A 12,701-nucleotide genomic window follows, 5' to 3' on the forward strand; every position below is an offset into this window, starting at 1 on the left:
TTCAACAGAGCAAGGTGCCACAAACAGAAAATAAATTGGTTAAGAGATGAGTGTTGGCCAGGAAACCAAGAGAATTCCTCCTTCAAATAGTTTGATACAAACGTTCACATCCAACCAAGTAGGCAGATAGAGCCTCAGTTTAGTGCTTCATCCAAAAGATGGCACTGTCCGGTGATACAGCATGCTCTCAATATGGCTGTTAGCTTAGTCATTGCATCAGTGTGGCTAAGTTGGCAGCATTCTCACCTCTGAGTAAGAAGGTGGAGGCTCCCACCATCTTCCCGCCTTTTCCCAATTAAGCCTCGTGAACAGCCTTCCTATCTAGAAGAAGATCAACGAGAAGAAGGAAGAAACCAAATAGACTTAACTTGTAAATACTTACAGTCAATTGTAATGGTCATTGCTCATTTTGCCTTGCACAGAGATATACATATCAAGTTTTGTTATATATTATTGTTATACATTTTTCCTTTTCATAGAATCATAGAATTTAGAGTGCAGAAGGGGGCATTTTGGCCCATCGAGTCTGCACCAGCCCTTGGAAAGAGCAGCCCACTCAAGCACACACCTCCTCCACCCCATCGCCTGAACCCAGTAACTTCAATTAACCTTTTTTGACACTAAGGGCAATTTAGCATGGCCAATCCACCTAACCCGCTTTGGACTGTATGAGGAAACCGGAGCACCCAGAGGAAACACGCACATACGGGGAGAGAACATGCAGACTCCACACAGTGACCCAAGCCGGGTATTGAACCTGGGACCCTGGAGCTGTGAAGCAACTGTGCTAACCACTATGCTACCTTGCTGCTCAAAAACACAATAAATAAATGTTAAAAAAGGGGGATGTAGTGAAATGTATATATAGAGACATATAAAGGGTTAATGACTACATCTCAGTGTAACACAACCACTAAATGGCAACACTAGATTCCTGTATAAATATGAGAAGTCAAAGGATCTAGGGTCTCTTTGAACCAGGAGTGACTAGACAGCAGAGTGTGAGAGAGATATATCACAGCATGGTTAGCATGTGTAGTTTAAAACATATGATACTTTATTCTGAATTACTTCATTACTAGTTTTAGTTCTGTAGAGTGTGTGAACTCAATATTAATCAAATCGTTATTCATTAAATCTATTTTGGGGAGAAGGGTTTGGAAGAAGTGGGGCTTTCAATAGCCACTGAGCGCCTTTCAACAAGAATCCCCTTCCTGAAGGCCGAAGAAAATCCGACATGGTTTTGATTTGCGGGCTCCCTGTCTGGCAGCTCCCTCGTCCACGGCTGGATAAATACCAGCATTAATTAATTTGCATCATTTTCCTCTTCAGGGGCCTCAATTAGCATCTAAATAGGAAGGCTGCTCATGAGCCTTCCCGCCCTAGGCTTAATTGGGAAAATGTGGGAAGATGGTGGGAGCCTCCACCTTCTTACTCAGAGGTGAGAATGCTACCAACTTAGCCAGTTTGATGCAATGACTAAGCTAACAGCCATATTGAGGGCATGCTGTATCACCGGACAGTACTGCTCCTATTCCATCCTGACTTCTATCAGTGGATATTTCCGATTCCCTGTATGTACCAAAAAATGCTAATATAGGTACAGTCATTAATTGTGCCTTCAGATCAAGCCACTCTTTGTTATGGTCATCTGTCCATTCCAAAGAGGTTGATTTCTGGATCAAGTTTCTAAGAGCTGTTGTCCTGGTTGAAAAATTAGGTATGAATTTTCCTAAGAGGTTGACAACATCTAGAAATTGTAGTACTGCTTTTTTATCCTCGGGGACTTTTATGCCCTCAATGGCTGCAATCTTCTCATTGTTTGGTCACACACCATGGGCGGGATTCTCTCAGCCCGGGACCGGGTCGGAGAATCCCCGCGACAGGGTCACGCCGCCCCGACGCCGGCACGCGATTCTCCGCAGAGCAGCGAATCGGTGCCATTGGCGCTGGCATGTTTGGCGCGGCACTGGTCATGGGCCGCAGTACGCGGCTGGTCCGCCGATTCTTGGCCCGGGATGGGCCGAGCAGCCGCAGTTAAAACGCTGAGTCCCGCCAGTGCCATCCACACAAGCCCGCGGACAGCGGGAACTCTGTGTGCAAGGGTCGGGTGGTGGCCTGTGGGGACGGAGGGGGGCTCCGACCCAGGGGGTCTCCGATGCAGCCTGGCCCGTGGTTGGGGCCCACCGATCGGCGGGTTGGCCTCTCTGTCCCCCAGCCTCTTTTCCTACGCGCCGGCCCCTGTACTCCTGCGCCATGTTGCGTCGGGGCCGGCGCGTTGAAGGAGGCCACCGCACATGTGCGCGTTGGCGCCGGCGCCACTGTGCATGCATGGATCCTGCGGCACACATGCTCGCACCGAGATCAGCAGCTGGAGCAGCGTGAACCACTCCAGCACCATGCTGGCCCCCTGTAGGGGCCAGAATTACTCCTGGCAGCAGCCCATTCACGCCATCGTAAAACGCAACGACGTTTACAACGGTGTGGACCCCCCGCCGGTTCGAAGAATCCCCGGTGGGGCGGCGTGAATCCCGCCCCGATGCCAGCTACCGTATTCCTCCGCGCCATTTTTCAGCCGTTGGCAGCGGGCCCCCCGGCAATTCTCCAGGCCCCGATGGGCCGAACGGCCATCCGTGTTTGGCCAGTCCCGCCGTCGTGAATCACCCAACTCACGTACCGGAGGGCCTGGCAGGTAGGTCGGCGGGGGTAGTCCTCGAGGGGGGCAGGGGGATCCGACCCGGGGGGGGCCGCCACGGTGGCCTGGGCTGTATTCGGGGCCCACCAATCTGTGGGCAGGCTTGTTTCATGGGGGCACTTCTTCATTCCGCGCAATGCACGCGAACACGCTAACCCTTCGGCACATGCGTGAACCCGCGCCGTCCCTTCAGCGCCGGCTGGAGCGGCGCCAACCCCTCCAGCATCCACCTAGCCCTGACAATGTGGAGAATTCGGGGGCTGTTGACGCCGGAGTGGTTGGTGCCGGTTCTCCCGCCTAGTCCCCAGTAGGAAGACTCCCGGCCCCGGTCTTCCAGGAACTTGAGCGTAGAAGTGCCATGTTTTAGTCATTCAATATGTTCTTCTTTGTTGATGACCATATGATCATGTCATCGACGAAGACACCAGGGGTGGTATTCCCCCGTACCCGGTGGGGCAGGCAACCCCAGCAGCAAGGGGTGGCGTGGACCACTCCGGCATCGGGCCGCCCGGAAGATGCGGAATCCTCCACACCTTCAGGGGCTAGGCTGGCGCCAGCGGGGTTAGCGCCGCGCCAACAGCGCCGAAGGGCCTCCGCCAGCCGGCGTGAGTTGGCTTATGCGCGGGAGCGCCAGTGTATGCTGGCGTCATCCCAGTGCATGCGCAGGGGAGGTTCGTCTCCACACCGGCCATGGCAGAGGTCCACACAGCCGGTGCGGAGGGAAAGAGTGCCTCCACGGGACAGGCCCACCCTCGGATTGGTGAACCCCCAATCGCGTGCCAGGCCACCGTGGTGGCACCCCACAGGGCAAGATCCCTCCACGCCCCACCGAGGACCCTGGAGGCCGCCCGCAGAGCCTGGTCCCACGGGTAAGTACGAGGTCTAATTTACGCCGGTGGGACCGGCCTAATACAGGCGGCTGCTCGGCCCATCGCGGGCTGGAGAATCGCCGGCGGGGCGGCGTGAATCTCGCCCCATGACCTTTCTTCTCCCCCGGTGATGTGACATCACACCGGCACAATTCACTACTGCTTTTCAAAAACAAAAACAAGTTGTGATTACCATGCCAAGGGCACAGGGGTATCTGTAGTCCCAGGAGTTGAGGGAAGTGTCTGTAGTCCCAGGAATTGAGGAAAGTGTCTGTAATCCCAGGAGTTGAGGGAGGTGTTTGTAGTCCCAGGAGTTGAGGGAAGTGTCTGTAGTCCCAGGAATTGAGGGAGGTGTCTGTCGTCCCTGGAGTTGAGGGAGGTGTCTGCAGTCCCAGGAGTTGAGGGAGGTGTCTGTCGTCCCAGGAGTTGAGGGAGGTGGCTGCAGTCCCAGGAATTAAGGGAGGTGTCTGTCGTCCCTGGAGTTGAGGGAGGTGTCTGCAGTCCCAGGAGTTGAGGGAGGTGTCTGCAGTCCCAGGAGTTGAGGGAGGTGTCTGTAGTCCCAGGAGTTGAGGGAGGTGTCTGCAGTCCCAGGAATTGAGGGAGGTGTCTGTCGTCCCAGGAGTTGAGGGAAGTGTCTGTAGTCCCAGGAATTGAGGGAAGTGTCTGTAGTCCCAGGAGTTGAGGGAAGTGTCTGTAGTCCCAGGAATTGAGGGAAGTGTCTGTAGTCCCAGGAGTTGAGGGAGGTGCCTCATCATTACTCCCTGGCACCCAACAGTGCCCAAGAGGCAATGCCAGGGTACTGGCAGGGGGCAATACCAGGGAGCACTACCAGGGAGCACTGCTAGGGGGCACTGCCAGATGGTCTATCGTCCTCCAGTGGGGCGGGTTCCCATTCTGTGTGTGGGGGGGCAGGTTCTCCTTATGCATGCTTGGGCGGCATGTGGGAGGGGAGGGGTCCCCTTCTGCATGTGAGGGTTGGAAGGTATCCTGCTTATCTGTTGGGTGTACCGATGTCCATATGGGGAGCCCAAGTCCATTGAGGAGGGGATCCCAATGTCCGTGGGGACCATGTCTGTGGGGGTCCTGATGTCCATGGGGGGGGGGGGGGGGGTCGGGGAGGCATGCCCATGGTGGAGTGGCTCTATATCTGCTGGGGCGGCCTTAAATCCTTTATTTAACTTTAAGATCCGGTCGGCCTTTAAAAAGGGCATCCCGTTCTACAGAGTGCAGTTAAATCAGATGCAAAAAGGTGGCTGTGAAGCCGGCGAGTTTCACACAGCTTTTGTCGCCTGATCCAATGCTCTGTGCAATTTTGGAAAGATTTATATTTTATATCTCCATTATGTCTCCAAGGGGCTCCTGCTCAGCTGCTCCAAATGTGAAAAGGAACAGGCATTTGTAATGAACCGATCGGCATATTCCTCGTGGAAACTTGTGTGGTTTAAAAGTTCAGGATCTCTCAGTTGAAGGCTATTTAATGCCACAGCTGTTAGTTTATTCTGGACATGCAAAGTGTCACATATCGCCTGATTTACTCTGAAGCACTAGGTGGTGTGGTGGTTTTATCAAAGGCAACTTATTCCATAACTGGAGGCAGAATAAAATCAAAGGAGGAAAATAAAAGGGACTCTAATGTGGTGTAGTAACTTTGGCTCTGTCACCGATTCAGTGAAAGAATGCAGCATGAAGTATGCTGCAACACCCTTAATAAACCTCTCATTGTTTTTTACAAGAATCCACAGTGTGGAAACCTCCTGACATTTTCACTTTGCGGCAACAACAAAATATATCAAAAATCATTAAAGTGTCCAATCCACCATGATCATATTAACTGGTGGAGCAGGATCGACAGGGTGAATGGCCTACTCCTGTACCTAGTTCTTATGAATCAACAATGTGGAACCGTGCCTGCGTATGTCCTGTGCACAAAAAGCAGGACAAATCCAACTTGATCAATTGTTACCTTATCAACCTTTTTCCAATCATTAACAAGTGATGAATGGAGATTACAACAGAGATATCAAGTGATGTTGATGTACCAATAACATGATCAGTTTGGTTTGTAGAAAAAGTACTTGGCACGTGATTTCAGCCTTCATCCGAACACGAGCTCAAAGCTGGTGTTGGGGTATAACGAATGTGAGATTTTAGGAATATTAGATTCAAAGTATTGGGCAAAATAAAAGTTACAACCGGGGGTTAGACTGTGTTTGACTGCAGTGACCATGTTTTTAAAAAGGATTTTCTTCGCAGGACTTAGGAACCAGAAGGAGAAATTGACCAGAGGAATGTGTTTTTCAATTAGACTAATGCACTGTGGTTTGACTGGAAAAAGTCCATGGGAAATTGATGTATCTTTAGCCTGGAGAGGTCATTTGTTTTTCAGCTTGGGAAGTTGATGTCATTGCTGGGTGGAGCTAAAGGATTCAGAGACAGTTTGAGAAAGCTTAAGGAGTTGCTTTGACCACAAGTAAAGGTAGTTTTCTCTCAGAACAAATAGTGAAAAAGCTTAATAATAATTAAAGCAGAGAAGTCTTGTCTGAGGGCAAGGAAGAAGCTGAAAGGTGAACAAGATTTTTGAAGATATTCAGCCAGAGTCTGAAGGAGTTCTAACAGGAGTCAAATCTGTTCTGCGAACCAAGTATGGACTGAGAGCTGCATGTTTCTTTTCTTATTGTTTAATGGGGAATTGAGTAGTAATGTTTAAGGGGTAATTGTAAGCTGTTTTCAAAATACGAAATCCCTATTTCTTCATGCAATCACTCCTGGAGTGAATCATTCTTGCCAAAGAGTCTTACAATAAACTACAATAAACGAAAACATTGGAATTTCGATCCATTATCTTAGTCACCGTTGGGATCTGGTCTGGGATCATAATAGGGGTGAGAGTCAAACTGAGATAACAGCTTTTGACATCAGGGCAGCATTTGAACATGTGGGGTCCAAGAGGAACATTAGTAATAACAATAAGTCAATGGGAATCAGATAGATAACCTTCAGCTGCTGGGGGCATACCTTTCACAAAAGATGATGGTTGCGGTTGCTGGACGCCAATTACTTCAACCACACAACATAATTTCAGGAATTCCTCTTGACCTCATTTAAGGCTTGATTGTGTTCCGCTGTTTCAACAGTGACCTTCCTGTTACTAGAAGGTAGATATGGGGTGGTACACTAATGGCTGCACTGTGATCAGTTCCATTGACAATTTCTCTAGGGAACTATGAGCATTTATGATGGTACGCAACAAAGACTGGAGAACGTGTAGGGCTAAGCTGCTGAGTGGGTGATAGTATTTGCTCCACACAAGTGATAAGCAATGACCATCATCAGCAAGTGAGATCGTACACACCTCCCTGGACATTTAAAAGCATTTTCATGGTCTAGTCCAACATCAACAGCCTTGGATTGCCAGTGACCAATAATTGAAATAGTTCAACCACATAATGGTTACTAATGCTAGACTCTGTCAGAAATTGGGTTCTTTATGATGGATGGTTCACATCCCGACTTCCCACAAACCTTTCCACCATCTACAAGTAACACAGTTAGGGGTGTGATGGAGTAATCTCCCGGCCTCAAAGAGTGCACCTTCACCCAGCAAGCCCAGATTTGCACCTCATCCACCCCCCTAAGTATCCACCCACTCAACCATCGACGTACTGTGACCCTAGTGCAGAAACTTAGCAATGCTCTTTGGCATCGCTTCCAAACTTGCACTACCAACAAGGACAAAGTCAATAGATGCTTAGAAATGCCATGAACATCATGGCATAGATAGCATCTCCTCACCATCACTGAGACCAAACTATGTACCTAACTGTATTGTGTGACCATCTCCGCCATGTGGACAGTAGCAATTCAAGAAGGCGAATCGCCGCCATCTTCTCAAGTGAATTAGATCCTGCATTTTCCAACGGCCGCCGCATCCTCAGGTAGGCCGATGTAGGAATTTCTGAAGTCCGTGCTAGTTGTGCACCTGCATGTCATTTTATGTTAAATGGACAATTTTTCTGAAAACTCACGATCACATCTAACTTAATATTAAGGGGTTGATTTTAACTCTGCAAGTGGATAAGTTTAAGTTAAAATCTTGCCCTTTCATTTCAGAAAATTACCAAAATCATTGTGATTTAAAATAATGCAAATGATTGTGTTTTTAAATATTCAACAACAGGATACAGCTGGTTTTAACTGTAACAAGGTCAGAGATGACACAAAATGATCCCCAGTGGTTGACAGAAGCACAGAGAGACATGGGAGTCTCGGCTGAACTGCCAAGATGCAATGCACAGATGTGATTCTCATTTGAGCACTGACATCTTTTTACGGCTTTCAAAACATTGCAAACTATTAGGGTTTTTTTCAAAAAGCAGTCTTGTATAAACTTAGAATTCCACTGACAAATCATCCAAGTGTATCCTTCCATTGAACCAATAACAATACTGTCAAATGGCAGGAAAGGAAATGCACTTTGCCACCAGGCAATCTGACATTTAACGGGTTTATTTATGTTGTTTTGCCTCAACATTGCTGGAGAAAAATACTGACACAAACTGCCATTTGTTTCATTGGAAGAGTTTCTACCCCAAACATTCAAATATGCAGAGACTCTTCAATATTTTGTTTTACAAGCATTATATATTGGGGTCTTTCTACTCTTCTAACTCCAAATTAATCATTTTGATTACTTTCACGAACAAAATCTCAACTTCCTACAACTGTGAGTGTGCCACTCCTTCTGCAATTTATCTGGTGGATGCAAGGCAAACGTTATTGACCTGCTGGATTTATCACCTGCCTGGGTACGTTTTCAATCTGATCTTCAATATCAGCACAGCAGTAGGGCAGTCCTTGCATTAACTTTCAAATGTTGAGTGAACTTACAACCAAGTCGTGAATAAGTAAATAATCAACGGTCTCATAAGATTACATACATTTCGAGTGCAAAGTCTATTACACAGCTCGTGATGGAATTTTACAGCCCTTCCCATCAGTGGGATTTTCCGGTCCGGCCGAAGTCAACGGACTTTGGCTCGCTGCAGTTTCCGGCCCCACCCTGACCGTAATGGGGCCGTAAAATTTCGCCAAGGGACTAAACAAAATACTAAACGGGTAACAGCATTAATAATTAAGCTAACCTTTTTTGTACATTACATGAAAATGTGTACAATAGTTCTTTTTCTCTGAATTCATTTCTGCCTTTCTTGGAGATGGCTAATTGATGTTTCTCATCCCTTTTAGAAACTTCAGTTCGGCGAGTTTGTCTGAGGGTTTCAAACTGGAACTGTGCTTTCATAGATTTACAAACTGCTTATTGATTTAAACAGAAAAGGGTTGTTGAGACTTCCTGTTTATTGGTTACCCCTTAATTTGAAGGAAAACAGGGCAGCACGGTGGGGGGGGCAGCACGGTGGCACAGTGGTTAGCATTGTTGCCTACGGCGCTGAGGACCTGGGTTCGAATCCCGGCCCTGGGTCACTGTCCATGTGGGGTTTGCACATTCTCCCCGTGTCTGCATAAGTTTCGCCCCCACAACCCAAAAAAGATGTGCAGGATAGGTGGATTGGCCACACTAAATTGCCCCTTAATTGGAAAAAATAATTGGGTACGCTAAATTTATTATTTTTTAAAAATTAAAAATTTGAAGGAAAACCAAATTACAAATTGAATCTTACACATCCTTCATTTGAACCACTCTTCCCTTTAGCCTGCCATAACAAAGTTTGGAGCGCTTTATGGATGTGTGCTTCGTGCAAGAATCTTAACAGCCATACTTTTTGCAACAACCCGCAATGTCGCCCGATAAATACTGCATATGTGGTACTTGTGGCACAACCTGCCTCTCACAGATTGGTCTTTCCCAGCCATCAGTAAATGTGCACCATATGAGGCTGTCCCATTTCTGACAGGTTTGATTTACTACATATACATCATCCCGTTTTACCATCATTCCCGTACCAGCCTCCCCGGACAGGCGCCGGAATGTGGTGACTAGGGGCTTTTCACAGTAACTTCATTGAAGCCTACTCGTGACAATAAGCGATTTTCAATTCATTTTTCAATTTTCAATTCATCCTATGTTGATGAAAAGATGCTGATGATTACACTGTTTGTAAAAGAGGTGCTTATCGACTACATCTGGATGTAAGGCAAAGCAACAAGACCAAACTAGGCAAATCAAAAAAGTAGATACAATGTCTACTGTGGTACCGAGTCATACAAACCCAGGAAGATAACAGATTCTTAATCTGTATTCAGTGAAGTGATTTCAGTTCGGGGTCATGGCAGTGTCTTATATTTGGTCTCAAGGCTTGTGGATTAAACATGGGAAAATAAAATCAGACTATCGTGATCTGTGCTAGATGTTAATTTTTGTATGTCAGGAACAGGCTTGATGGCCGCAAGGTTCAGTAAACTGCTGACACTCTTTGTGTACATGTTAAGAATGGTCACTTCAGCAAGGTATCAGTGGGTGATGGGCTTCCATTGAACAATGCTGCAGGACAACGGAGTAGTTTTATGGAGGAAAGTGAAAGAGAAATTTTTTTTCTTTTGAACATTATTGAATGAGATATTTTGAGTAAAGCAGTGATGCACCTTACGGTTGTGTTTTTATATATATTTTAATTTACTTTATAATTGGTTTAACAACACTACTGAAGTCCTTATAAGGTGAATTATCTTTAGAACACAGCAACTGTCATGCATTCAATCAATGAATTCACAACTCAAATAACTCATGTATATATTTTTTTCTTTTGGACAATGAAATAGCTAAAAGCTATCTGTTACCTTGAAGCCTGGTCAATATAAATATGTGAGGAGGGGAAATGTAGCTTGTTTTATTCTTGTTGTTGGGGTTTGACATCCTCTATCACATGGAAGATTCAGTTTGGGTTAGATTGAACATTTGTTAAAATGAGCAGTTTGTAATGATGTATAATCGTCCTTAGATTTGTGACACATCATGTACATCCTAAGATTTCTTAAAAAGCAAATCCTAATTTTACTCCAACAGAGGGAGAGGACAATCTGGCTAATCTGTAGAAGAGCATCGAACACTCACTCCAGATAAGTAAGTCAATTAGTGAGCCTCTTCCCATGACACTCCCTAGTAATTATTGAGATTCTGCCTCTGACAAACAATATTAATTAGCGAGTATCCAAAGTATCCACTATTTGAAGATAATGAACATCCAAACTCAGTTCTGAATTTAAATTCAGGAAATGAGTTTTAGTTTCAAATTCCAGTTCACATTTCAGGTTTTGTCCATCCAATCTACTTTTGGGAAGCGTTCTCAGTTTCAAATCTGAAGTTCGAGAAGTCAATCCAATCACTCCCTATAATTCCTTGCCGACGTTGCACACCTTAAATTAAGCATTTCACATATGATGAATTCGCCAGATTAGACAAATGTCATAATGTCATAAGAGGAAATTCTTTGGGAAATAACAGCAGTGAAAATTCGGATATAAAGTTGCACCTGAAGTAAAAACTATCTATCTCAAATTAACCTGAAACGAACAATTCATTCCAATGCCAATATCAACGTCTGAAGATTCTCAAGTAATTCTGACCAGCCTGTAGTATCATCAAGAAGTAGCCAATACTGCACCATGAACAGACATATGCTCACAAATATGTTATCACATTGAACACCCATTGTTGTACATAAATAGACAAAAAGTCACGTGCACACATTCACATCTTAGGCTTATCACTGAACATAAAAAATGATAAAGGTGCGCATTCTGCATTTCTGACACAGAAATTACTTATCCTTTTTACAATGGAACTTCTGAATCTCACTGGAGTGTCCCAATCCATGTCTTCAGACCCTACCTCAGAAATATGTGAAAATATCAGCGAATGAGTAATGTATAACACATTTTGCATGGTTAAACCTCTGCAGTACAAATAGCCTACAATTCATTATTGACAACAAAGTGTAAAGATAACCAAAATAAGCATGGTAAATAAAGTGATAATACTGACATCATTCAAAAGGTGAGCTGCCATTTCAGTATGAACCAGTTATGTATACCACAGGTCAAGAGGTATATTTTAATTAGTTAACCAGGCTTGTTGAGGGGCTGATTGAATTAGGCAGAATTCAAAGCTTGGTAACAATTTGCTTAATATCAGGAATATATTGATAAGTTTCCAGTTGTACTGAAGTTTGGTCCCTGAAAACATAGAGTTGGGCTTCAAATCCAGCTAGTCCTGCATTCTTTCCCTTTTCTTCAAAAAAGCTCTTTGGTTTCTTCCTGTGTCAACCAGGGTGAGGCTTCATTTAAACAACACAATGCGATCAACATCAGCTTCAACATTTGCCAACATAATAGCAGCAAAAGAATTAAACCACACCATACCACTATGTTTATGACAGACTTTACCATTTCCTATCAATGATGTCAGACTTTAAACCGTGAATAAATGATTACCTGCGGCCGTCTCCACTCAATTGGTCCTGGAGGAGACTTGAAATAGAAGAGCGACTCGACGGTAGCAGGAAATTCAGGATCCTCAAACAGTCGATGTTGCTGAAGGCATTCTTTTTTTAAAGCTGAGTACTGCTGGTCTTTGTACAACTTTACAGATAGAACCATCCTTCAGTCTAGAACTAAAATAGTAGCAATGCGTGCGTAAACTTCATTAGTGCACACAACGTTAAAGCTTGCCAAAGTATGTAAGAAATTTTAATATACATAAGTATTTCCCACACGCCCCCTCTGTATTTAGATGTCTAATATCACTGTAAGCAATTACCCTTATAGCTATGGAAATAATTCAACTGAGAAAGTTTTCTGAGGAATGAAAAGCCACTCTTACTTACAGGGATACTTTTTTTTAAAGTGAGCTGTCAGCTGGATCATAACAAACTCTCCATCTGTCCTGCAAAGTTCCCCGCATTTTAACCTGCAGATTTCCAGACTCTACCATCACTGAAAGCTGAATGGGGAGTTTTCAGACACATCAGCAGTTTCCCATTAGCTAGAATGGTTTGGTGGAGCCCTTTATTTTGTGAAGAAGCCAAATAAAAACAAGCTTAGAAGCGTAACCAGTAGAAGTAGCCAGTGGAGAATGAAAGGTCTTAAAGGGCATTGCCACCCTGCTGAAGTCGCTGGACAAT

General features: G+C 45.3%; 1 protein-coding gene across 1 annotated transcript in view; it reads right to left on the reverse strand.

Moving 5' to 3' along the window:
• The window catches only part of LOC119952038 (calpain-5-like), a 184,022-nt gene extending 171,679 nt beyond the window's left edge, over positions 1–12,343 (reverse strand). Inside the window, exon 1 of the mRNA XM_038775525.1 lies at positions 12,013–12,343. Within this exon, the coding sequence (XP_038631453.1) occupies positions 12,013–12,177 (165 nt within the window). The 5' untranslated portion in view covers positions 12,178–12,343. The remainder of the gene's footprint in view (positions 1–12,012) is intronic.
• Between the last annotated feature and the right edge of the window lie 358 nt (positions 12,344–12,701).

The sequence above is a fragment of the Scyliorhinus canicula genome, chromosome 17, assembly GCF_902713615.1.
Source record: "Scyliorhinus canicula chromosome 17, sScyCan1.1, whole genome shotgun sequence".
Taxonomy (NCBI): Eukaryota; Metazoa; Chordata; class Chondrichthyes; order Carcharhiniformes; family Scyliorhinidae; genus Scyliorhinus; species Scyliorhinus canicula.